This window comes from Cebus imitator, unplaced genomic scaffold (genome assembly GCF_001604975.1).
Source record: "Cebus imitator isolate Cc_AM_T3 unplaced genomic scaffold, Cebus_imitator-1.0 Scaffold11, whole genome shotgun sequence".
Taxonomy (NCBI): domain Eukaryota; kingdom Metazoa; phylum Chordata; class Mammalia; order Primates; family Cebidae; genus Cebus; species Cebus imitator.
In genome coordinates, this window is record NW_016107326.1 from 3,645,781 (window position 1) to 3,670,421 (window position 24,641).

At 44.8% G+C, this 24,641-nt stretch overlaps 1 protein-coding gene across 4 annotated transcripts in view; it reads right to left on the bottom strand.

Moving 5' to 3' along the window:
- Window positions 1-2,864: 2,864 nt before the first annotated feature.
- The window catches only part of DCTD (dCMP deaminase), a 25,635-nt gene continuing 3,858 nt past the window's right edge, over window positions 2,865-24,641 (bottom strand). For all 4 annotated transcript variants that reach the window (XM_017549323.2, XM_017549343.2, XM_037746026.1 and 1 more), the window contains 3 exons: window positions 7,595-7,711; window positions 6,148-6,244; window positions 2,865-4,249 (listed from right to left, as the gene is read on the bottom strand). In XM_017549323.2, coding sequence (XP_017404812.2) covers window positions 4,171-4,249; window positions 6,148-6,244; window positions 7,595-7,711 — 293 coding nt within the window. In that variant the 3' untranslated portion in view covers window positions 2,865-4,170. The remainder of the gene's footprint in view (window positions 4,250-6,147; window positions 6,245-7,594; window positions 7,712-24,641) is intronic.

A 24,641-nucleotide genomic window follows, 5' to 3' on the forward strand; every position in this document is an offset into this window, starting at 1 on the left:
GGAGGAGAAGAAGAGGGAAGGGGAGGGGAAAAGAAGGGGAGGGGAGGGAAGGGGAGGGGAGGGAAGGGAAGGGAAGGCTGATTTTTGAAAAAGAAAAAACTTTCAAGGCAGGTGACTGCTGCAGAAATGAAGCTGGGTGGCTGAGGTAGATGGGGCCAGGTTAGAGAGGCGCACTGCACATTCAGGAAATGACAGCAGAAGGTGGGAGTGACCCAGGTGTCCACTGGCGCATGAGTGGCTAAACAAAAGGTGGTGTGTGAACACGATGGGCTGTTCTTCAGCCTTCAGAAGGAAAGAAATCCTGACACATGCTACAACCTGGATGCACCTTGAAGACATGACACTAAGTAGCCAGGCAAAAAGAGAAAATTCTGTTCAATTCCATGTATATGAGGTACTGAGAGTGGTGAAATTCACACAGAGAGTAGAATGGTGGATGCAACTTCTGGGAGAGGGGGAAGACAGAGTTAGTGTATAATGGGTATGGAGTTTCAGTTTTGCAAGATGCACAGCTCTGGAGATGGATGGATGAATGGATGTACAACACATGTGTAATTAATACCATTGACCTTAAAAATGTCTAAGAATGGCAGCAGGCAAGTGAAGTTGTGAACTGGGGCTCCAGCGAAGAGATCTGGCAGTCAGCTACCAAAAATAAGGGCGAACCCTGTCTTCAGGCTCCAAGTCAGAGACCCTCGGGCTCCATACCTGAGCAGACAGCAGATGGTATGCTTTCCTTTCTTCAACAGAGAACCCCTCTTCTGATTTTCTTGGGAAATACTGAACTCATTTTAATTTAATGAAGGACTTTTAGAATGTTTAAGTCTTTGGCCTCGGAATCGGAGTAAGAACCCAGCCGCTGTAGACTTCGGGTCTGGTCCCTGCCCTCTCCCCATTGTCTTACTCCGATGGATGCAGACACAAAAAATAGACAACCCAATCACAGAGAAAATAAAGTGCAGGTGATGCTTATGTGTGTGGCTCCGGTTGTGTGGGTGGCAAAATTGGGCTTCATCTAAGGAACTTGTCTAACATCTAGCTATCTAGTCTGTTCTAACCCTTCCCTAGGAACCTCAGAGATCCCAGTGCGTGGTAGGCACTCAGTAACTGTTTGAGATTCAGACACCCTCATGATGGAATGGCTTTAGATTCTTCCAACAGTTCTGAAATAAAAGTCGACCTAGCTGTGGGTATCTCCAGAAGAATTCTGGGGCACCCCTGCTCTAAATGTGACTCCTGGGCCCAGGGTTATTTTACCTCTGCCGCAGGTAATCCATTACTCCAGCCATCATGGTTCCCTGACAAGAGTTTGCAGACCACCCCCACCTTGAGTTCTGGTCCTTCCCTGGAGCTTTAGACAGACCTCCTGGGTAACGATTTGTAGAAACTACCAGTTTTAGAGTGGCTTTAATTTAACAACAACAAAAAAGAGAACTATAAATATTAAAATTTCTTATCAGGTTCGTCAATGAGGAAACTCCCTCCCTGCATTCCTTGGGCCCTTTTGCAACAAGCTAAATGTTTTTAATTCTCAGGTAGACATGGACATTGGAAGATCAAAAATTACAGCAGGGCCACGGGAGCTTGAGCTCACTGGGCTTGCAAGCCTACATTTTTATTCATGAGCTCAGTTTTTATGCTTGTTCTCTTATTTTGCTTCATTTTGAATTTAGGAAAAGATGGCTAATGTATTAGATCACTCTCACTGCTGGGTCTTGTTAGGCCTCAGAAGTCTTTAAGGACAGACTGCTGAAGGAGTAAAAGGGAAGAAAGCATATAGAGTTCCTATCATTTCACTCACAAATTTTGCCTTTTAAATGTAGTCCTTCTATCAACGGTTCAGTGAAAGATGGTTTCCTTATTGTCACTTATTAACCGTGACAGGCAGCAACATTTGCTCAGATACAGTCTCCCGTCACCACAATTATCCAGTAATGCCTGCAAGGCAAAAGGCTGCACAAAACTCCTTCCTTCTGGAAAGCTTCTCCCGAAGGCACCAGTTCAAAGCAAACCTCTATTAACTGGAACGTGAACATCTGCGGAATTCTCTGGATAGGACAATTCTACTATTCTTATAGCGATCCTAGAAACTAAGACATAATAACTTACACTCCAGTCACCAGGAAACCAGGATCTATTCATGGGCGACAGCATCTGCCCCTAAATAAACACCCACCACCCGACCTCAATATCCGAACTTCTCTTTCATAGCAAGGACACTTCCTGTCAACCGGCCCTCATAGAGATAAAAAGAAAAAAGTCGACTTTTTTTTTTACAAAAACTGAATGTAACAACCTGACAAAATATAAGATATATAAATTAGATACACTACTGGCTTATTAGCCCCTAGACACATTTATCAATGTGATGTGATGAAAATTACACACCCCATGTTAACAAGACTTACAATTCTTGTGACATGGGGCAATACAGAAATCTCTTACTTTCTACCTTTAAGTCTACTGATTCTTTCTTCCACACACCTTTATACATATAGACAGAGGGCAAGGGGTTTGGAGAAGAGAAGAGAGACTTAGAAAGAGGATAAGGTGAGAGGTCAGCAGAGGGCAGAACTTGGGATTGAGCTTTCTGGGAGGGCGGAGGCCTGGGCCCTACGAGATGGCCACACCTGGGACCAGAGGCAAGGTCCACAAGAGAGGGTAGGACCAGCGCCTGCCTTCGCATCTTACATAAATCTGGTCCATAAAGAAGCCCCAGCCATCAACCCTGGAGAACACACACAGCTTGGACATCTCAAATTGTTCTTTGAGCATTAAAACAGATGTAATGTGCTTCACAGATGATACAGAAAGGACAGGAGTGGAGAGTTAGGCATATAATTATAGTAACATAAAAATAAACATGCTTTGGAGGGTAGATTTTAATAAGATTTTAATAATATTGGTAAGGAGCCAAATTACAGAATACCCTAGAATGTGGAATACAAAACCTCAGAGACAAAATAAAAAATCGTGAAAATATAAGAGCACTTTAAAAAGGTAATAATCTTTAGGATAAAGAAAGCCTTTTCTTAACAAAGGTACTGAGCATGTTTAATAAAAATTAAATGAGATTAAAGAGAAGGAGCAGAGCCACAGGCTCCCTGCCCTGCCCCTCAGTGATTAGGAAGGTGATGTTTGTGTAGATGAAGGCATGGAGCCAGGGCACAGATGAGCTCTGAACACCAAGGGGGCTGCAAGAAACCATCTCCACGTATGCGAAATTTCTCACAATCCACTTATGGGATAGGAATTAATTTTCTCTCCAGTTGCAGAGGGGCCTTGTAAATGAATCGTGTTGGCATTCGGAGGAGGGGCAACACATCCATGTTGGGGACCCCTCCCATCCACAGCCCCAGCTGCCACCATGGCAGGGCATGGGCTTCAAGGAGACCCAGGCTGTCTCTTCCAGGAGCAACTCATTATGCAGCTAAACGAAATGGAAGAGCTCCATGTGACCAACACACCAAAACTGAGCCAAAACAACAGGGGTCCCCGCCCCCAGAGGGATAATGTCCCACCACCCTGTGTGCGGCGAGAACAGGGACGGCGGAACTACTCCTGGTTCGGTTCCACTCCTCGTCTGTCAGGACAGATGTGCCACCCAAATCGGGTTCCGGGAGGGTGGGTGGCTGGGGGTTTCCCTCAACCCTGCAGCAAATACGTCAATGCTACTGACATTTGTGGCCTAATTTTTTTCCAAGGGTAGTATATGCCATGCTTCACTTGGCCAGATGTTCAGATCAGTGTGCTGCTCGTCCCCGATAAGAGCACAATTATTTATTTGGCCTTCCAGCACAGAGGCAGCACATGTGGCACTGAAGAGGGGCTGCCGGATCGTAGCAGATGACAAACAGCTGACTCTCCTCTGAAGAGCCACCAGCATCCCAGCCAGCCAGGATCCGGGAGTGGGAGCCACCCTCCCTCTAGCCCTGTGTACCAGGCCACCGCAGGCTCCCCTATTTTAAACCCTAAATCAATAGTTCAAACAGATGTAGATTCCATGTCACAGGAGAGACAGTAAGAAAGATTTGAGGCTTTATATTCTGTAGATGTCTACTTTTGCTGGACCGGCTGGTAAACAGCTATGTGAAACTTCAAGATGAAAGGCATTAGCAGCTTCTTAGAAGAGGATAATCCCAATCTTCTGGAGATTTAATGAGATGTAATTCACTGAAGCTTTTGACTGGGCCTACTGTTAATTGAATCAAAGTCAATGACAATCTTGCTGCACTTTGGTGTGAATTTACTAAAAAAAAAAAAAAAAATACATATATATATACATATATATATATAGTTATTATCTAGTGAGTAGTTAAAGCAGTTTGTTTACTTTGGCTTAACTCATATTTTCTGTGCAGAGAAAAAAATGTCCTGGGATTCACTTGGTATTTTGTCTCTATTGGAGCCAATTATAGTGCACCATACCGAGAGAAAACGGACCAGAAAAGACTAAGACAAAAAAAGACGTATGGGTGGTGTGGTTTGTATATTCTTCAGCTATCTGAGTTCATGAATTATTGGAAAGTCAAAGGATTTCTAAGAAGTTAGCTGCACAACGTGATATCCGATTACTAGTTTTCCCATCAGATTCATCTTATTTTCTAGGAAATTTCTGCAGCCAACTTGGAGTTGCTCTAATGCAGAAAATAGCAAATTTTCTTTTGCTGTTTATACATGGCAAAAAATGACTACCTTTAGTGAGAAGTAATTTTTCAAATTACATTCTAAAAATACAAACATAAGCCAACATTTTTTTTTCTCATTAACTTTTCACTCATTCCTCATTACAACTATTAAAAAGAAAATATTTGAGAACAAAACATATTCTTTTAAGAATCACTGAGCAAGAGAGTAGGTGAATCATTTGAATTTAAAGTCTCAGAAGGCCCACCACAGTTGCATTCATGAGATATGCTGAGCCATACCACTAATGGCCAGCCCAAGGGGCCAGGCATGTCACCTACGACAACCATCCCACTGCTGCTGAACGCCAATACCACAAAGTGCTGGAAAGCTTTACAGTCCCAAAGGAATTTTCTACCATGAACTAAAGGTGGTTGAACTTACTTGCAAGTAAAACATACCTCATAACCAAAGATAATAATAAAAATCCGTAAGACTTCAAATCTCAATGCAAAACGTTGCTGTAAAAAGAATTCCCAGGTGGTGCACACCTGTAATCCCAGCACTTAGGGAGGCCGAGGCAGGCAAATCACAAGGTCAAGAGATAAAGGTCATCCTTGCCAACATGGTGAAACCCCGTCTCTATTAACAATACAAAAAATTAGCCGGGCGTGGTGGTGTGCACCTGTAGTCCCAGCTACTCAGGAGGCTGAGGCAGGAGATTCGCTTGAACCTGGGGGCGGAGGTTGCAGTGAGCCGGGATTGCACCACTGCATTCCAGTCTGGCAACATTGCAAGGCCCCGTTTCAAAAAGAAAAAAAAAAAAGAATCCCCAGTGTTTCAACCAGGCAGGCTACTTTCATCCAAAATTTTCAAGGGCAGAGTTGTTACATTTGCAAAATTTACCAAGGTTTGGTGTTCCTATTATAAAACTTGTGAATTTTTAACTTCTCACTATTTGAATAATTAGTCTAACCCCTGGAAAGTTACTGAAATTAAAGTACAATCATTAACCAAATTGTCAGGCCGGCACGGTGGCTCATGCCTATAATCCCAGCACTTTGGGACGCCGAGGCAGGCAGAACACAAGGTCAGGAAATCAAGATCACCCTGGCTAACATGGTGAAACTTCGTCTCTACTAAAAACACAAAAAATTAGCAAGGTGTGGTAGCATGCGCCTACAGTCCCAGCTACTCAGGAGGCTGAGGCAGAACTGCTTGTACCTGCAAGGTGGGGGTTGCAGTGAGCCGAGATCTCATCAATGCACTCAAGCCTGGGAGAGAGTCAGGCTCTATTTCAATAATAATAAAAAAAAAAAAAACAAGTTGTCTTCAGATTTTCCTGCCACTGCTCTGAAATATCTACCCCTATGATATTTCAGTCTTTAAATTCTTATAATCTTGCATTTCTCCAGACACCTCCAAGTGTGGAAGTCAGGGATCACAAGGAAGAGACAAGGTCAAACACGTCTCTTCATCAGCCTTCACCCCACCCGTTCCCCCCGAGCACTCCCTGCTTACCGGAACGCCACCCCAGCCATATCGAACATGAGCCTCGCAGCAGTGGCCTCGTCACTATCGTGGTATTTATCAGACATGAAAATAACTTCTTTTATACCTGTAAGGTAACAATGGGAGCCCCCTTAGTATATGCACACACAGATGCTGCAAGAGACAGCTGGAGCGCTTTTAGCGTCTATGATTAATGACCTTTTCCAAGCGTGCCTGCAGACTGTGTCCAGTCACTGAAATACATATCTGCCACTTCCTAATACAGCAGAGGGTGGATTATATCTAATCTTCCCTCCAGTCTTTATGGATTTTTTTTTAAAACAAATGCAAAGGGAAAACATGTCAAGTAGTCAAGTCTTGATCTGACTGACCAATTTTTCTTACCACAGGTAATCAAATCATCTTTATTCACAAGGCAGCTTCTCTTAACTAATGGGAGGACCGATGGAAGGAGTGGGGACTGCTGGGAAATTCAGCGGTGTGCTTCCCAGCATGGCTTTGCAGGCCACTTCAAACCAGCTCTACAGAGCGCAGGTCTGTTTTCTTGTTCTGATCTCAGCAGGCAGCACTAACTCCGGGAGTCAGGAATCCCAACGGCCCTGCATTGAAGGCTGCTCCTCCACCGGCCTCTGAAGGGAGAGGAGGCTGTCATGTAGGGCCCACACTGCTCAGTCTACAGGCCTGCCACCGCCTCCACACCTCCAGCACGGAGGGGAGAGCTTCCCAGGAATGGCGACAACAACAGCGAGGGGGCCCGAGCGACTCCTCAGCACCAGCAGACCACTTCTGTTCTGAGATCCACAGGGCTGGTGACAAACAGCCCCTTTAAACCACACATCTGGCTAAACATGATAAGTCTTTAAATCTCCAGCCGAGAGTTTTATGGAGACAAAGTGTAGCTGAATCTTAGATGTGACAGTTTGAAAAAGGTGAAATATTCAGAATACAATGGTGTAGATTTATGGTAACTGTAACATATGAAAACCTGAAGGCAGAGTACCATTTGGGTCTTATGACATTTATATGCCAAGATATGTTTAGATCCTCAAATATCTACCATGTATTAGATACAAATTAAAATTTCATATACAGACTCCCAGCTGACCTTGTTTCTGACAGAAGTTCATTTCTCTCCCTCCCCTCTAATCTATGCACAATATGTCAGAGAATAGGAAATTGACAGTAATTATATGCAATGCCTGTGTTGTTTTTTGGCAGCTTGCAGTTTAAGAAGTTGCAAACTAAATTAAAAACATGCTAAGAATCACAGAGGATGCAATTAGTCTTAGAATACCTGGCACCATTCAGAAACAAAACACAGGAAATACCTTGCAAAGCTGATAGTGCAATTAATTTAGATCTAAACAATAGCAATTTAAGATCAAACACATCAGCAAGAGCTACTGACGAGCAGGCAGCAATGCAAATGTGACAAATGAGAAGACCCCGTTCCTACCTGCCTGGATGATGAGCTTCGCACATTCATTACAAGGGAACAAGGCGACATACATACTACAGCCTTTCACATCGGTCGAATTTTTGTTCATGATGGCGTTCAGCTCGGCATGGCACACTGTGGGTTTGAAAGGGAAAGAATGGAAAAGTTTGGTTGCAGCTCGTAAAGAATTTGCTAAGTGTTAATACATTCCATTCCCCCCTCTGAAATAACATATAACAGACTCAATTTAAAAAACTGATTAGAAATAGCAAGTACCAAGAATACCAAATGAGGCCCACGTGGCCTGGCTGGTTGTTGATGAGCAGTGAGGCCTGAAGGCACCAGAGTGGCCAGGACGGCTGAGGTCAGGTGCCTGCACCCACCCTCAGCGCAGCTCCACAAGACGCAGGGCATGAAAGTGCCCACCTAAGCTGGCTATTGGTGTGCTGACATGCATACACAGGGAGGTTCACTGTGGCCGTTATGAGGGCAAGGCAATTTTAGAGCAAGAGAATCACGAAGTGAAGATGCTGAGTGTGTCCATCGTGAGGTATTTGCTTCACCGCATCATGCTCAGCCCACATATACACAAGAAAACACATCAGTAGCCAGACAGGGTCTTGTTCTGTCACCCAGGCTGAAGTGCAATGGCACAATCTCGGCTCACTGCAACCTCTACCTCCCAGGTTCAAGCAATTCTCCTGCCTCAGCCTCCTGAGTAGCTGGGATTACAGGTGCATGTCACCATGCCTGGCTAATTTTTGTATTTTTAATAAAGACAAGGTTTCACCATATTGGTCAGGCTGGTCTCAAACTCCTGACCTCATGGTCTGCCCACCTCAGCCTCCCAAAGTGCTGGGAGCACAGGCATGACCCACCGCACCCAGCCCGTTTGTCTTTTATAAGAAATGCATTCATCCACTGAAATGGCAACGACTAGTTGAGTTCTTGATATACTGGTCCATTCCACCTACCATCCCAGGTCATATCTGGACCTGCCTGAGTTCAGGGTCAAGGTGAGCCCCTTCCTCCTTCTCTTGAACCTGGCGAAGCCGACACGCCCCAGGTCCAGTTTGGCTAGATGCTCCCACTCCCTAATCCACAGGAACGTCCTCCTTGAGTGGGAGTGAGTGGTGCTCTCAGCACAGACCTGGGTCTGACTCTCTCATCCTGTCCAGGAGGTTTCTGGACGGCTGTTTTGTACCGTCACTGAATTTTCCTAGGTGTGTTATCTAAAACCATATTATAAGCTCCTGATGGCAGTGACTTGCAAACTTCTCTGATATCAGAGCACCCTTAGGAGCTTCCAAAATATGGAGATCTGTGTCCCATGCCTGCGCAGTGTGATGGCCTCGGCCGTGGCTTGGGCTTGGGAATTTGTAAGCGAGTTCCCGGGGGATTCCACTGGGCAGACAAGTTGAGGGGGCACTGCCTGCTGGCTGCCCTGGTATCCCCAGTACATGCTAGGCAGCAAGTGCTAACATAAATATTTGTCAAACGAGTTAATGACTGACTTCTGGCCATGGCCCACATCACACAAGCCACCTGGTATAAAAATATGGGGATCTTCCAGATCTCCCTGACCCTCTCCAGCCCGCCTACCTTCTACACACACTTTCTTCCAGGAATTCTGAGGCCTTAAATGAAAAGTGGCCCCAACTTACGGCTCTCATACATGTCAGTCCCGACTCACTTTATGGATGATCATTTACTGAACACCTACTCTGGGTCGGAGAGACGAGGGCCTGGCCACCCTTCTCAGCCAGCTTCCCATGTTCGGGGGCAGCTACAACCACCTGTGCGCCTGGGTCCTCCAGCAGCTCTGCAATGTTGCAGGCATAAGGCTGACCAAAAGCTCGCTCAGGAAAAGTCAGGAAGTGTTCGTTTTTATCTACAAATTCCATGTTTTAGGAGGTCTCAGTCCCGTGTCAAAATGAGCGGTCTCTCCTGGCATTGCAGGAAAATCTAAAGAGACAAACAAGCTGAATTTCATTGACCTCAGCCCATCAGAGAATAATCCTCACTGGCCAGAGTGACCAGAGTCATGCCCTGAGACTCACAGGTCTCACAAACCCTGAAGGCATGGGAGGACAAGGAAAGAAGAGAGGAGAGTGCAAGGGCCCGTGCTTGGGAAGCACGAGGTGTGGTCATGTGGGTGCTGGCCTTGGAGGGGCTCCCGTGTCCCCTCCTCCCCGGTAACCAGGATGCTCCAGAGCTGGGATTCATGCTGCTTGGTGTTAAAAACAATTACACGTAATTGTTTCTTTTATTTCCCCCTTGAGGGTGGAGCCCAGCCTAGGTTCTTTGTAACTCCCCCACAGTCTAATGTGATGCCATGAACGTAATGGGTGTTAAATATTTATCTAATGAATAAAGGAGGAAATGCAGATTCCAATTATTGATGGTGACGTTGGGAAGTACTGAAAGTCCTCTTAAATTCAAATATCAAAAACATGCTCTCCCATCTAATAAATACTTTGTGATGGCGCTGGTATTAATATTCAGGACTACAGAGTTTACATCTGTTATGAAACACTATGATAGTGTCCTCTAAGACCTGTCACGCTGACTGCAACTAGCTTCCTCTACCTCATCCCAGGCAGTTTGGGGCAAAATTTAACAGTATAGGTCTGGATTCATTAGTGAAAATTACCATATGAAACAGATTCTCTTGGGCAGCATCTGACATCCCTGTGTATAGAAGGCAATTTACAGAAATAATGCACAGGATTCTAAACAGACATGCTTTCTTTTAACCAAAAAAAAATCACAAGACAAAGAATGTAAAGCTTCTTGTTAAAAAATATACATATGTATGTATGTATACACACACACACACACATATATATAAAGCTACTGGGCAATATGAACAATGGTGTGCCTGGCACACATGAGACTCTAAAAGGAACAATCCAAAATCCCACATACACAAAACCCAACACTGACAAACAGGAAACTTGAGTGTTCGGTGAAGGGTCTAAGGATCGACCGACCCTGATCTCTCTTGCTGGTACCTCCCCCCATCCCCAGACCTCCCCCAGCCCTGGCTGATGACCACTGGCTTCTCCAGCCCCCACCTGCAGGGCTGAGAGGAGAAACTCCAACCCAAAGGAGCACTGAGGCACAACCCAGCCCCTCCCACCTCCTAACTCCCTGTTGTGGTCCTGAAATCCAGCGTCACCCTTGTGGCTGCCACTCGCCTCTCAGCTCCAGGATCTCCACAGTCCTGCAACTCTGACCATCGCTGTCCCCCGGGCCGCCCTGCACCTCCTTTTGGGCCTGTTCCACATGGGAGGACAGGACTCAGCCAGGCCTCGGCCCCCAGACTGTCCTCAGAGAGGAGACTGGGAAGACCAACTGGATGACCCTCTCCAATTTGTTTAAAGCAGGTAGGTCAGAGTAGAGTTTGGGGACTCATTTACGTGTGTCCACTGGCCATCCACACTGATCAAATGACAGGCACCTGCCAAATTCGCTTCAGGCCACAAAGAGCACTCAGTGACTGTCTGGCCCGTGACAAGCTCGCACCCGCCCTGGCAGGCCAGACCACCACAGGCCAGGCATCCTCCCCGCTGTACTCTCCCCCTCTGCCAGCGAGTATGGACAAAGAGCTTTGCAACAAGGAGCGGCACGAGGGCTCGAGGTCCAATTTGCCGCTTGGAAGCTGGATGACCTTCCACAGGGTGCCTGAGCCCTCTTGTAATTTGCAGGAGTGACGGTGGATCTGCGAAAGTGCATTTCCAGCTAACTAAATAAAAGCAATTTAAAACATACCAAGTTCATCCGATGTTTTTGCATTTTTCCTGAGGTTTCCAGTTTCATTCCTCAATCCTCCAAACAGCTGACTTTCTCCAAAACAAGCTTTAACTACCAAAACGTGGCCGCCTCTCCCGTGAAACGCAAGGCTGTGCTCCCAGCCCCTCCCTCCCTCCATCTCTGAAGGCACGTGCTTCTCTTGTTTTTCTTATGTAGGCATGCATACTTAGTCCTCAGTCTAGAGAGGTCTCAGCCTTTTAGGACTCTTTTTTCTTCCTTTCAAGATGAAAACATCTGATCTACAGCTGCTACTACAATTTATTTTTAAAATGATTGTCTTCTGACTTTGTAAAGCGTACATAATTTCTAGCTTTCTCTAAAACAGTGTCTTTCAAACTGCAGGTCATGAAATCAGTTCAGTGAGTTACACCAGCTCTTTCTTCTTTTTTAATGAAACAGGTAAGAAGGGAAGGATAGAGATCAGAATGGATCCCACATACAAGGTTAAATGCTATTCCTAAAAATTATGTTTCAGGTGGCAACTGTGTTTGCTGGGTCGCCACATACCTGCCAATTTCCATGGCATAGACAGTTTTTCACACAGCCAGTCTCCCACTCCCAACATGACATGGACTTGGGAAGCAGTGTGCGCAGCTGGCTCTGATGACCTGACGGGAGCCAGCTCCACAGGCCACCGGAGGGTCTCATCATTATGAAAACCCAATGTGCCTTCTGGGCTGGAGCCTTTGGATTCACCTGCTCTCTTTGGACTCCTCTCTCCTCTTAAAAACTCTCAGGACCACCACACATTTGTGTTCTCCTTCTACTTTTCTGTAGGTCTTTTTATTTTTCCTGCCTTTGCAAGCACTTCCAAAGGTCAAATATTTGTCTTCGATTTTTCTCCTATAGTCACTGACTTTTATTTTTTAAGACGGAGTTTTGCTCTTGTCACCCAGGCTGGAGTGCAATGGCTCCATCTCAGCTCATTGCAACCTCCGCCTATTGGGTTCAAGCAATGATTCTCCTGCCTCAGCCTCCCGAGTAGCTGGGATTATAGGTGCCTGCCACCATGCACAGCTAATTTTTGTATTTTTTAGTAGAGATGGGGTTTCACCATGTTGGCCAGGCTGGCCTCAAACTCCTGACCTCAGGCAATCCACTCGCCTCAGCCTCCCAAAGTTCTGGGATTACAGGCCTGAGCTACCACGCTTGGCCAGTCATTAAGAATCCATCTGTTCACAGATTCTCAGACATTAGATCCATCTATAAAACCTGAAATCCGATGTCGAGCCATAATTGCCCATCTAACCCCAGGCTTTTTCTTTTGGGTAGTCTGGGGCTTCTGTGTACCTTTCCTCTATGGGTTGAATAGCTGTTATCCAAAATGGAACAGTATTGTTTCAGATTTCAAGCTTAAAAAAAAAATTGCATTATACTTACCAGGTTAGCATCTCAAATCCAAGCATTTGAAATCCAGAGTGCTCCATGAGCATTTCCTTTGAGTGTCGTGCTGGTGTTCAAAAGGCTTCAGATTTGGGGCCAGGTGCAGTAACTCATGCCTGTAATCCTAACACTTTGGGAGGCCAAGTGGGGGAGATCATTTGAGCTAAAGAGTTCAAAACCAGCTTAGGCAACATAGTAATAGCTCATCTCTACTAAAAATCAAAAAACTTAGCCAGGTATGGTGGTGTGTGCCTGTAGTCCTAGCTACTTGGGAGGCTGAAGGGGGAGGATCGCTTGAGCCCAGGAGGTCAAGGCTGCAATGAGCTGCGTTTGTGCCACTGTACTCCAGCCTAGGCAACAGAGCAAGACCCTGTCTCAAAAAAAAAAGTTTCAGATTTCGGATTTTTTGATTTGGCACGCTCAATCTGTATAATAAACATTCCACAGATATTTCATAGCAGTAAACGAAGGAATAAATTTACCTTTCTCTAGTGTCAACATTTTTGTTGTGTTGCCTGGATGAACTGCAGCAAGAGCTACAAATACACCTGAGTGCAAAAACTAACCAAGAAGTCGTTGTAAGTTTTTATATTCGTAGTAGGAATAAGGACCAAGTATTTCAAAGATAAAGTGTCTAAAAGTATTCACAAGTTAGTCTAAATCATAAAAAAGATAAAATGTTCAACCTAGAATTACACATCTATAGCTAAGCAATAAGCAAAATAAATCTGCAAACACTACATATTATTTGATAAGCAAGCACAAAGAATGACACAAAACCCTCCAGTTATTCCCTACCTTGTTTAAAAGGAAAAGAATCAAATGCTGAAAATATCAGATTAATGCTTATAGGGTCCTTGTCTGCCGGAAGAGAATCTCTGTTTCAGATAATTATAAGACAATTCCTATGCTTTGGTTTTTTTTCTTTTTTCTTTTCTATTACTAACTGTCAGAATTCAGAACCGCATTAACCTTGGGCCACTGAGACAAGACTGTATAATTAGAAAACTGTATTTTTCAAATTCTCTCTTACTAGGGCTTGATTAATCCTTACTGTCTCATGTAGGCGGTTCTCTAGAAGTTTGACAAATTAACAGGATATATTCCATCCTTGGTTAGATTTAAGAGTTCAACGTTTTATAGATTTGGCTTTCACTTCATTTGATATAAGACTAATACAATATCTATTTTAGACTGTAGTATTATGACGGTTACTCGGATAGGTTTGTTTAAAAACCCTAAATAATGCTAAACAAATTCTAATTGCTACACAAACAATTTAGCAGTGATAGTGTTATTCTACCCTCAACTGAGACGTGACAGGAACTACTGGGGCCTGAGAACATTTGGAGTCAGGAAAATGAAGATTCCGGCCTAGTTAAAGAAACTCTGCAGGTTGCTTAAAAATCCCTCATTTCTAGTGACACAGTATTTTCCTTAAAGAAAACGACGTCCTTAGACCTGAGGGCTGTTCTGCTAAGGCTGACCCGAACAGGTGGAGCCTGGTGTGGCGACTCCTGCCAGGGTCGGGGTCAGAAGGCCAGGCATGGAGCACCTGCTGCCACGGGGAACAGACCTGCAACGCCTTCTGCCGCCACCCCAGGCTGAGGTGTTCAGAGCACCGACAGTTCTGTTCACTGACAAGACAAGGGTCAGGACTCGAGCCAAGACACGTCTGCTCGTGGCCTTCTGGAATGAAAAGGTGGGAAGCATCACCCTCTATCATTTCTACTGGGTTCCCACCCTGCAATTAACAAGTGACATGAAATGGCATATCCAAGTTCAAGGTTGACCCGTGCATTTAAAAAAATAACTCAACAGTAATTTACAGGATTTTCTACTTCCATTCTGATGACAAAGCTTTTTGTCATTACTTCCTGAAGTTAGGGCCTAAGTGTTCTTACTTCTGGGGTCCTACAGTTATCAGAGTTGCTAAACCTGTCACATTGTCTCTGGGAGCACAGGCAACCCCACCCCGCCCCCACCGCTGTCCACAGATGCCTGATAGAAACTTCCGCTGAGGGATGGGGTACACGCTGGCTCCTCTAACTGATCCATATATGGAACTGCTTCACAGCTTCTGGAACTAAAATGGAATTTCAACTACTTGTTTCTTAATTATTGAAAGATATCCTGACAGGACCTCATATGTCACTGCCAGCCTCCCGAGTACCTATCCTTCACGTCAATAATTTAACAACAGAATAGCCATGACAATTAAGCCTCCCACCCCACCCCCACCGAGTACGTTTTCCCAAAAGCTTATAAAGTGTCCCCAATTATGGCTTCCGCAAAATCCAAAGCAAAGATTTCTATAGTTTGGTCCCAAATAATGTCTCCCCTCTATCTTACCTCTCCTGCATGAGGTTCCTACTAGTAAAGTAGCAACCTGGTTAATTATCAGGGTTTTCAAATGATTGGAAATAAAGATGGAACCGGGGAAGGGAATGCCACGTAGAAATCAACAGATATCACTTCTCTAAGGCAGTCCCACCAGATAGGCCCCTCTGCTCGCTGCCCTCTCCCCCGTCAGGCCCTATCTTCCCCCTGCCAGCCTGCAAGACTGCTCCAAAGCCTACACCCCTCTAAGCCTGCTCAGACAGAGCCCTGTCCCCCACCCAGCCCTTAGTAACAGGGCTGGAGCAAGAAGAGAAAGAGAAAACAGTTTAAAACTGTTGCAGTTTCCTATTCATGCTCTGGTAAGTTCTGGCTGCAGACTGCCCACGCAGGGTGCAGAGCTCCACGGGGCTGGGTGTGGGCTGCCAGATGGAGGCAGGTCTGGTCCCTGCAGAGCTCACACCAACTGGGCTGCAGATGCCCAAGCATGGAGACCAGCAGCGGCCTGAGTGCACGCTGAAGCAGTGCAGTAGGGCTGATGAAGGAGCGCTGAGAAAAAGCAGGAAATAGGGTTCCAGGCACTGCTCACAGGTACAAGGGGAACTGAATCTTCAGGTAACACTGTTTCTGCAGAAAAATGTACTTGGATTACAAATGTCTTTTCAGAACCATTGGATTTAATTCTAGGATTTGCCTACACAAAGGTAATACCCTGTTCAGGTTCCAGCCTCTCAGTCATGAATAGGAAAAATAATACCCGCCCCTTCCCATCTCACAGGGTCACACGAACAACAAGTGAGGGACATGGTAGGAGAATGCTGTGTGAACTGCAAAGAACTCTGCAAATGAGGCCCTTGTCACTAGCACTCAGAACCGGACCTGTTTTCTGAGAAAGATGCTGGGTGGCAGGAACCGGATCTTCCTGAGCGGAGGCAGCAGGTGACGGCGCTTCTGGCTCCCTGACCACACCACCCCTAACAACCTACCTGTCCTTGGAATCCAGACACCCCTGCCCCCAGCCCAGCCCCTCACACAGTGTGACCTTTCTACTCAGAAGGTAAAGTAACTGAACCCCCCACCACGGAGGGACATAATTCCACCGTAGAGGCATGACAGTGTAAGTCTGTGTGGGAAATAAAGACAGGAAAAGGGTAACGAGGAAAACCCCCCGCAGGCCTGGAAAATGTCTGGGGTCTGCTCTGTTTCCCCCCTGTGCCCAGGGAGGAGGTCTCTGCTAGAAGAAAATGACATCAAAAAGGAATTCTACCAAGGTCTGGGGAGAAAATAATGAGCCACTCACATAAAAGGCAGCCCCATCTTCCGGGTCTGAGGGAAGCCTCCCCCCAGGGCGCCATCTGCCTGCCCATGGCCCAGGTCCCTGAAGGCTGAGGCATGAACTTCCATCTCCACTCCTGGGGTAATTCACTCCCAGGTCTTGGAGACCCCTGGTTCTGCCTATCTCCTCTGCTTCCTCCCTACCATGTCCTCACACACTGCCCCCAGCCTACAAGCCAGGAATCTTCTTCGGCCTCAGCCTCCAGACCTGAGAAACAGAAAAATCCCTCTCCAAGAACTGTTACAAAGACTAACCTGTTAAGAGCACAGCACAGACGAGCTACTTGCCACATGTGAGTGCTCCCCACCCCCTCCCACATGTGCCCACCTGAGACCAGGCTGTCCTGGCCTGCCCAATGCAGCCTGTCTGCAAGAATACCCATTTCTTGCTCCCTCTCTCCCGCTCTGCTGCCCATCCCTGCCCCCTTCCTCGCTGTCTCTCCCTAAAGCTGCAGGTGACAACTCCCTGCGCCCAGGGGAGCCACTTAGCCCCAATGGTAGTGCTCGGGGCTAAAGAGATTTCTGACTGTGGCAGGGCCATTACTGGTAATAAAGCCCCCGGAACTCTAATTACGCTGCCTCCCTATGTGCTAAGGGCACACAATCAGGTCAGGAGGAGGAGGATGTGGAAATAGCTGTACTGCATCCACGGCAGGCCGTGCCAACTCCCTTCTCACTGTTCATGTGAAATGCACGCGTGATGCCTAATATGCACTGCAACAGCACCAGGAGAAACAGAGCATTAATCAGTGCTGATAGCACTGTGATGCAAATATGCTGTAAGGAGCTTAAAAGCCTCCTCTGTGGGTCAGTAGCACTTAAAGGTGAACCGGGCCTCAGCACTGGGCACTGTAGGAGGAGTAGGGGCACATGTGTTCTAATTAATTCCGGCTCTACCGGGCCCGCCTCAGGCAGCGCGCTGATCCTGTTTCGGCAGGTAGAAAATGGGGAGCAACCACCCAACTCACGGTTCTCAGGTAAGATATGAGCTCCTGACACTGCCCTACATTCCTAGGACATTCCTCTCCCAACCCACACAATCATCTCTCTCCCTGCTCTCCCAGCTCTCCCACAATCCAAATTCCCAGCTCTCTCGGCTGATGGCCATGCTTCCTCCTTCACGGGAATGCCACAACGGATCACCACCCTGCCTTTCCCTTCAGGACCCTGTGTCTGCTGTCCTCCCACCGCCCCACTCAGTCCTTCCTCCTATTACCAACCACGGTGTCTTGACAGGCCGATCCCCACAGCCTCAAACACTTTGCCTCTGCTCCAGAAATCTCTACCTCACTCTCTCTGTCTTGGACTAGAACCATCAGCAAATAAATATCTGCTGCAGAAAAGCAAAAACCAAAGCCAAAACCAGATTCTTCCATCCTACAAACTATGCAATCCTTTCCCTTGGCCTCATCTGCATTCCAGCTGCCACCCCACTACTCTGCTCCCTTCATCTTAGAACTGCACCAGACTTTAATTGGTAGAGAGGAGAGAGGAAAAGGAGCTTGTTTCTATTAATTCATCCATATGTACACATGCACATTCTCCCTGTGTCACTGTCTCCAGAAGCTTTTTACAGCTCTGCTTTGGCCAAGAATACTTTCAGAACCCCGTAAGCTGAGAAACAGATACTAATCTACGGCAATCAAAGCTATAATACTTGTATTTTCCCTTGGAATAAGAGAACTGGAGGAGTCTTCAGTGATAATTTACTTCATAGAGATGTTGAGAAATAAATGTCAGGTGCTGCCTCTAACAACACAGTCACTGGGCATAAACATACCAAACCCGGAACCTGTGGCTCCTTATGGCAGCCTCGGGATTATTCTGTGTGAATATGGTAATTGTTGTTTTAAGCACTGTGGGGCTTTACTTAGCTAATGTGTATACTACAGACATGTATATCCCTATTCAGATAAAATAAAAAAAAAGTCTTCGCAAAGTATAAGCAAAAAGCAATACAAACACTTGCAAAAATCTCTGAGAACTAGGTTTTATTGTGTCTTTCTGGGCGCAAACAATATATTCATATTCTACTTTTATATAGTTAGTATTAACAAAGCTTCTGAAGGGAGATTCTGGATGAAAAAAGCTCAAAATACAATAAAGCTTTAGTCATTCAGGCCAGTTTCAGAGAAGATCAGTCAAAATCAGCACAACTGACATAGAACAGATCACCAGAATCAAGACTATGAGAGTAATCATTGTCGGGTAACCACACTGGACAGCGACCCCGTGTTTCTAAGCAAAGACTTAAGCAAACTTAAAAAACTAAAGAAGTGGCTGGGTGTGGTGGCTCAAGCCTGTACTATCAGCACTTTGGAAGGCTGAGGTGGGCGGATCACCTGAGGTCAGGAGTTCGACACCAGCCTGGCCAACATGTTGAAACCCTGTTTCTACTAAAAATATAAAAATTAGCCGGGCATAGTGGCATGTGCCTGTAATCCCTGCTACTCGGGAGGCTAAGGCAGAAGAATCGCCTGAAACCTGGAGGTGGAGGCTGCAGTGAGCCGAGATCATGCCACTGCACTCCAGCCTGGGCGACAGAGTAAGACTCTGTCTCAAAAAGGAAGAAATAAGGAACTTAACACTTTTCATTAGAAATATCCATTTACATTCAGATCATTATTGTGCTCAAATACTTAACATAGTTGTTTTCTAAAATAGGTTGTATGTGCCCTGACATTTTATCAAGGCTACTAATTTTTCAACAAACCTTTTATCTTGAGAAATTACAGTACAAAAATAAGCTTCAGCCCACTTCCGAAAACCTTGGAACCACTATCTTAAATTAAGTTTTATTTCAAACTTCTATGAGGTACACTGACTCAAAAATCACTTTTTATAGAAAAGAGACATATGTGTGTATTTTCATGGGTGGGTCCAATCCCCATAGATGAGCATTTCAGCTTTTCCTACATGCGTTCATCAGAACGAGGAGTTATTTTGTTACTATATGTCTTTTGTAGATATTCATAATGAAATAATACTCTTTAGCACTTTAAAAATAATTAACTCTGTAACTATAAAAATACATAAACATCAAATAAATTCTATCATTATTCTTTTCCGAAAACTGTTTATAAACAATTATATCTTAAAGTAAAACATGCTTATATGGAGCTGGTTGATTTTAGAGGGTAGGAGAAGACTTATATATACACTGGTGTTTTCCTCTGTTCATCTAAAACCCCACACAATCACACCTGAGTTTGCCCCTTGAGTCATAAAAAATCATCTACTTAATGTCTTTCCTATGCAATTGTTTGAAGGTTTTCCATTGATTATATAAGTTGTTTTGTACAAAAGTCCCTAATTAGACCTGTTGTCAGCCCACACTACTAGATGGCCAGGCAGGGGAAGAGCAGCAGGAAGCTGTAAGTGAAATTAAATACTGCAGGAAAAGCAACAACAGCAAGTTATCAAATTCATGGGTTGACTAACAAAATCAGAGGACATTCAATTTCAGGACTGAAAGAACAAATTTGATCTTAATTACTAAGAAGCTTTTACAAGTTGTGAGGAAGTCACAGCTTAAGAAGTATCAGCCTCCTAACTTCTTGATAAATTAGTTTCTCAAGACTAACCTTTCGGATGCCAAAGAAATATATCACATGCCTGGCAGTCAGGAAAATGTCAGTGTTCAAGGGGGTAAAGTAAATGGCTAAGTAATCACAAAAATGATATCTATGCATGCTTAACAATATGCTAAATCTGAGAAATAAAGATGAAATTTAAATAGAGAATTTAAAGAAGCACTGAGAAGCACTGCCCCACACTGGCAAGAGTGTTTAAGGTGCTCTGCTGAACTCTTTCGGCTTAATGAATTCCAGGTTTTTCAGCATTTTCTTTCCCAGCATTATATCCTTTTTAGGGTATCCCCGTAGACATAGGAACTGACTCTGGTAAGGGCCCCTCATCTCTATTTCTGCCCAGTGCACTCAGAGTGAGGACACTCCCCACCCTTGGGGACATGGAGACTCTACGGTCCCTTCCCTGGTACAGTGAGATGCAGCAGGCTGTGCAATCCTGGCTCCCCGGTCCATGGGGTGAGGGAGGAGGCCAAGCACAGAGGCACTTGCCAAAACCCAGAGCCCTTCGCCAGCAGAAATCAGCAAGGCTGCACGTGCTAAGCAGCTGGATACAAGTGGCGGGCATTGCTAAAACTTCCCTTAAGTTTAACAACGGGAACAAGTTAATTCTCCAACTCTCTAATATGTAAACTATATCATCAAAATTGGTTATGAAAACCCAAGGAAAGAGTGATATCTGAATCACCAAGAGCATTTTACTTCCATTTGATAAAATTGGTGTTTTGATTAAATGTGCTTCACTGTAATGAATTCCACAAAGAAAAAGGAATGAAAAATGTCAACTGAACACTTCATCATGGGTTTAGCAACCCACCTCCTCATAAAAATAAGAATCTTCCCAAGTTTTTTAATCTGGTAAATTAGATAAATCTGCTGCTTCCTGGTTTTTTAATTGTCATTCATCTGAAAAGATTCTTAGTATAATAAAATTGCCTTCTTCCTGCCACTTAGTGTTACTGACATCATATTATCTTTTAGATTTTTCAGGAAAAGGAAGGAATAAAAAGCTTCTTTAGCAGAGGGAATTTTCATTTTCCACATTAATACTACATTATAATAAAATAGTTTTATGAAGTTTTGATCCCAAGGCTGAAAGAACAAAAATACCCCTTAAAAATACCTCTCTAGAGACGCATCCCAGGAAAAGCTCTGTCTTCCTATTATGTTACAAGTAGTGTGTGTTTCCCTTCTCCCTACAAGGTGTCAATCAGGACTAATGACTTCCGACTTACAGAATTAATAAAGCAGTATTAGGTTGTATGTTATTTGGTGAGCTCAAATTTACACAATTCTCAAGTTCCCCGTCGCAGTCCCTTGGGGTTACTATAACAAAGTCTCATGACTGGGTGGCTGAGAAACAGTGGACTTTTATTTCTCACAGTTCTGGAGGCTGGAAGTCAGGACACCAGCATGGTCAGTTCTGGCAAGGTCCCCTTTCAGGGTTGCAGAGAGCCATCTTCTTCTCCTATCCTCACACATGCAAAGAGTAACAGAGCTCTCTGGGGTCCCTTGTAGAAGGGCACTAATCCCATTCAGGAGAGCTCCACCCTCATGGCCTAATTATGTCCCCCCAATTTGCTATATTCCAAATATCAGCACATTGGAATTCAGGTTTCAGCATGTGAATGTGGGAAGAGACACATTCAGTCCACTGCACTCCCCTGTGAAGAAATGTTACAGTGAGCCTTTCTGTACAATGCCAGGCACAGGCTTTCTGCATAATGCCAGGCTTTCTGCATAATGCCAGGCACAGGCCACCCCTCCGGAGCTCCTGATCTCTGAGGAGTTATTTTATCAGAGCCTCAGTCTGATAAACTGCAAAAAAAATGAGAAGATGATTGGCATTTCAGTGCAGCTGAATTCCTTCCTGTGCCCCACAGGAGAGACACACGGAGGCAGCAGGAAGAGCACTGACCTTGGAATTAGGAGATGTCACCTGATGTGTGACATTATAGAAGTTACTTACAAGAATGGAGGAGGATTAGATCCTGTGGGCACAGAACCCTGAGACACGACTGAGGTATTGCAAGGGGGCCACGCATATACACAACTGGATAAATACCAGACCCAGGACATACATAAACTTTCCCCAAACATACATAAATGTTATGCGATTAAGAAAGTTCAGATTAACATAAACGGTTATTGATATGAATTGGTTTTTGTCATTGTGGAGTTTCTTACTCAAAAGATACTGAGAATTTAGCATCATGCAGGGGTCCTAGAAGGTTTTTGGCATTTAAAAGAGGGTCCCGTACATTCCAAAGAGTTAAAAATCATTGGTCTAGAACTCAAGATCATCTCTAAAGCTCCTTTACAGGGATTAACACATAACCTATGAATCTACCCTTCCTGCTACAGCAGCTTAGTATCCATTAATATAGATGAGGAAAGAATGGATTAAGCTACCCAACTCCAGGCAGTAACCCCTTATTTTATACTTTCATTTTGAAAATCTTGGCTGGGTGCGTTGGCTCATGCCTGTATTCCCAGCACTTTGGGAGGCTAAGGCAGGTGGATCACCTGAGGTGGGGAGTTTGAGACTACCCTGACCAGCATGGAGCCACCCCATCTCTACTAAAAATACGAAATTAGCAGGGCATGATGGTGCATGCCTGTAATCCCAGCTACTAAGGAGGTTGAGGCAGAAGAATCGCTTGAACCCAGGAGGTGGAGGTTGCAGTGAGCCGAGACTGCACCACTGCACTCCAGCCTGGGCAACAAGAGTAAAACTCTGTCTCAAAAAAAAAAAAAAAAAAGCTAATTTTGAAAAGTTCAAAACAAAAGCAGAAAAAAAAAAGACTTTGCATTTGAGTCAATTATCAGCAAACATTTCTGTTACATCCCAGGCAATCCAAACATTTACCTCTGTGTCCTGAAAAGCCTTGGCAAGGCAACAACGAGTGTACATTTTATATAAAGTCATCGTCATTTAGACTTAAAGCCCATCTTTACCATATTATGGTGGTAGTAATACTAAATGCCTTTTAAACACCATTTAATACCTTCTACAACTTTTACGGTACATCAAATTACAAGCCTGCTCTCGTGAAAGAAAATTGTCGGCATTCTAACATAGCTACATATAAAATGAATAATTGGTAAGTAAGAGCAAAGAGCTTTGAAAACCTAGAGGTATCATATGGATGATAAAAAATAATGCAGACAGACAACCAGTGCCCAGAAACTCAGCAGCTATTCAATAAAAACAATCAGTGAAGTTGGACAAATACCTATGTAGGTTTTTAAACGAATTCCTTCTAGAAAGGGGCTCTGAAAGGTACTGTCCTCAATTTGGACAAAAGGCAGTGTCTCATAACAAACAAAATCACCTACTTGGGAAGCCAGGGAGCGCTGTGAAGGCTGGGGTGTGGGGGAGGTGCTGGAATCGACTGTGTGGCCCTTGGCTTCTAGGTCACTGCTTACAGATCTGCCTGGGGCTCACAGTGACTGAAGAAGGCACAGGTCCCATTGGAAGGGCCGTTCGGTGTCCCCCCCAGACCCCTGTGCAATGTCCAACCACTGGTATCTTTTGCACCAACTTGAGTACGACGGACTGACATCCCAGGATGCCTCCATATCGAAGTTCAGCACAAGAGCCAGTATTTCACTGTCTAGACTGGGTGAAATATTGACTGTGGCTGTCACACATTTCAGTGCAGATCTTTAATATATCGACCCTCCCCTTTCACCATTTTTACATGGGACATTGAACCGCACCGTGAAAAATTATCTTTGCATGGACTTAGAAACAACTAATCACTTCCCTTCTTTCTTACCACCAAAAGCTTATAGAATCAAAATCAGGATGACAAAAAGTTTCTCTAAGTCAGCACATTTTTCTAATTAGTCATCCACCACCACCAGCTCTGAAGCTGAGTCTGAGAAGACAGTCTTACCCTCCCCCAACTCTGATCCTCTCTTCCCACTCCTCCGAGGGAGAGGTGAGGTTGAATGGAGGATCTGACAGTTCAGTCCCCTTCATCTGTAAAGTACTTTTCCCACCTTGGAAACCCTGAGGCTTCGCAGTCCTCAACTCCTCCTCTCCCTCCAGGTACCTTTCCTTTTTCTTTCAAACATGGAGGAGTTGCCCCTAAGCAATTTAGAAAGAAATGTATGGGGCTTATTTAACATGATTGAGGTCCAGGAACATTAGTAAAAGTATGTAAATTAGACTAAATGTAGACTTGGAATTCTTCCTGAGAAAAACCCAGAGGAAAACCTACCAGGAGAGAGTCAACAGAGAAGAAGGGTGTTTATCACACCTTAGCCTTGGTTTCCTGAAGGCACAATCTTTCCCATTTGGATGGCCTTACTCTACTTTCACTTCCAACAGCGCCAGTCTGTTCATTTTCAGATATAAAATATAGGACCTAGCCTTATAAAAAATCACCAACCTGCAGACGCAGCATGATTTGCCTCTTTTCGGGCATTAGTTGCATATTCTCCAAATAATACAAGGAAAAAGTAAAGCTATGGCTGGACCCTCACAGGCAATCTCTGAAGCAATTTTCCCTGGGGCTCAGGCAGGCAACAAATTCTAAGAAGCACCCTTCCCTAATCGCAAGGTAAAAATCCAGAGACAGTCAAGCCAAAGGTTTATA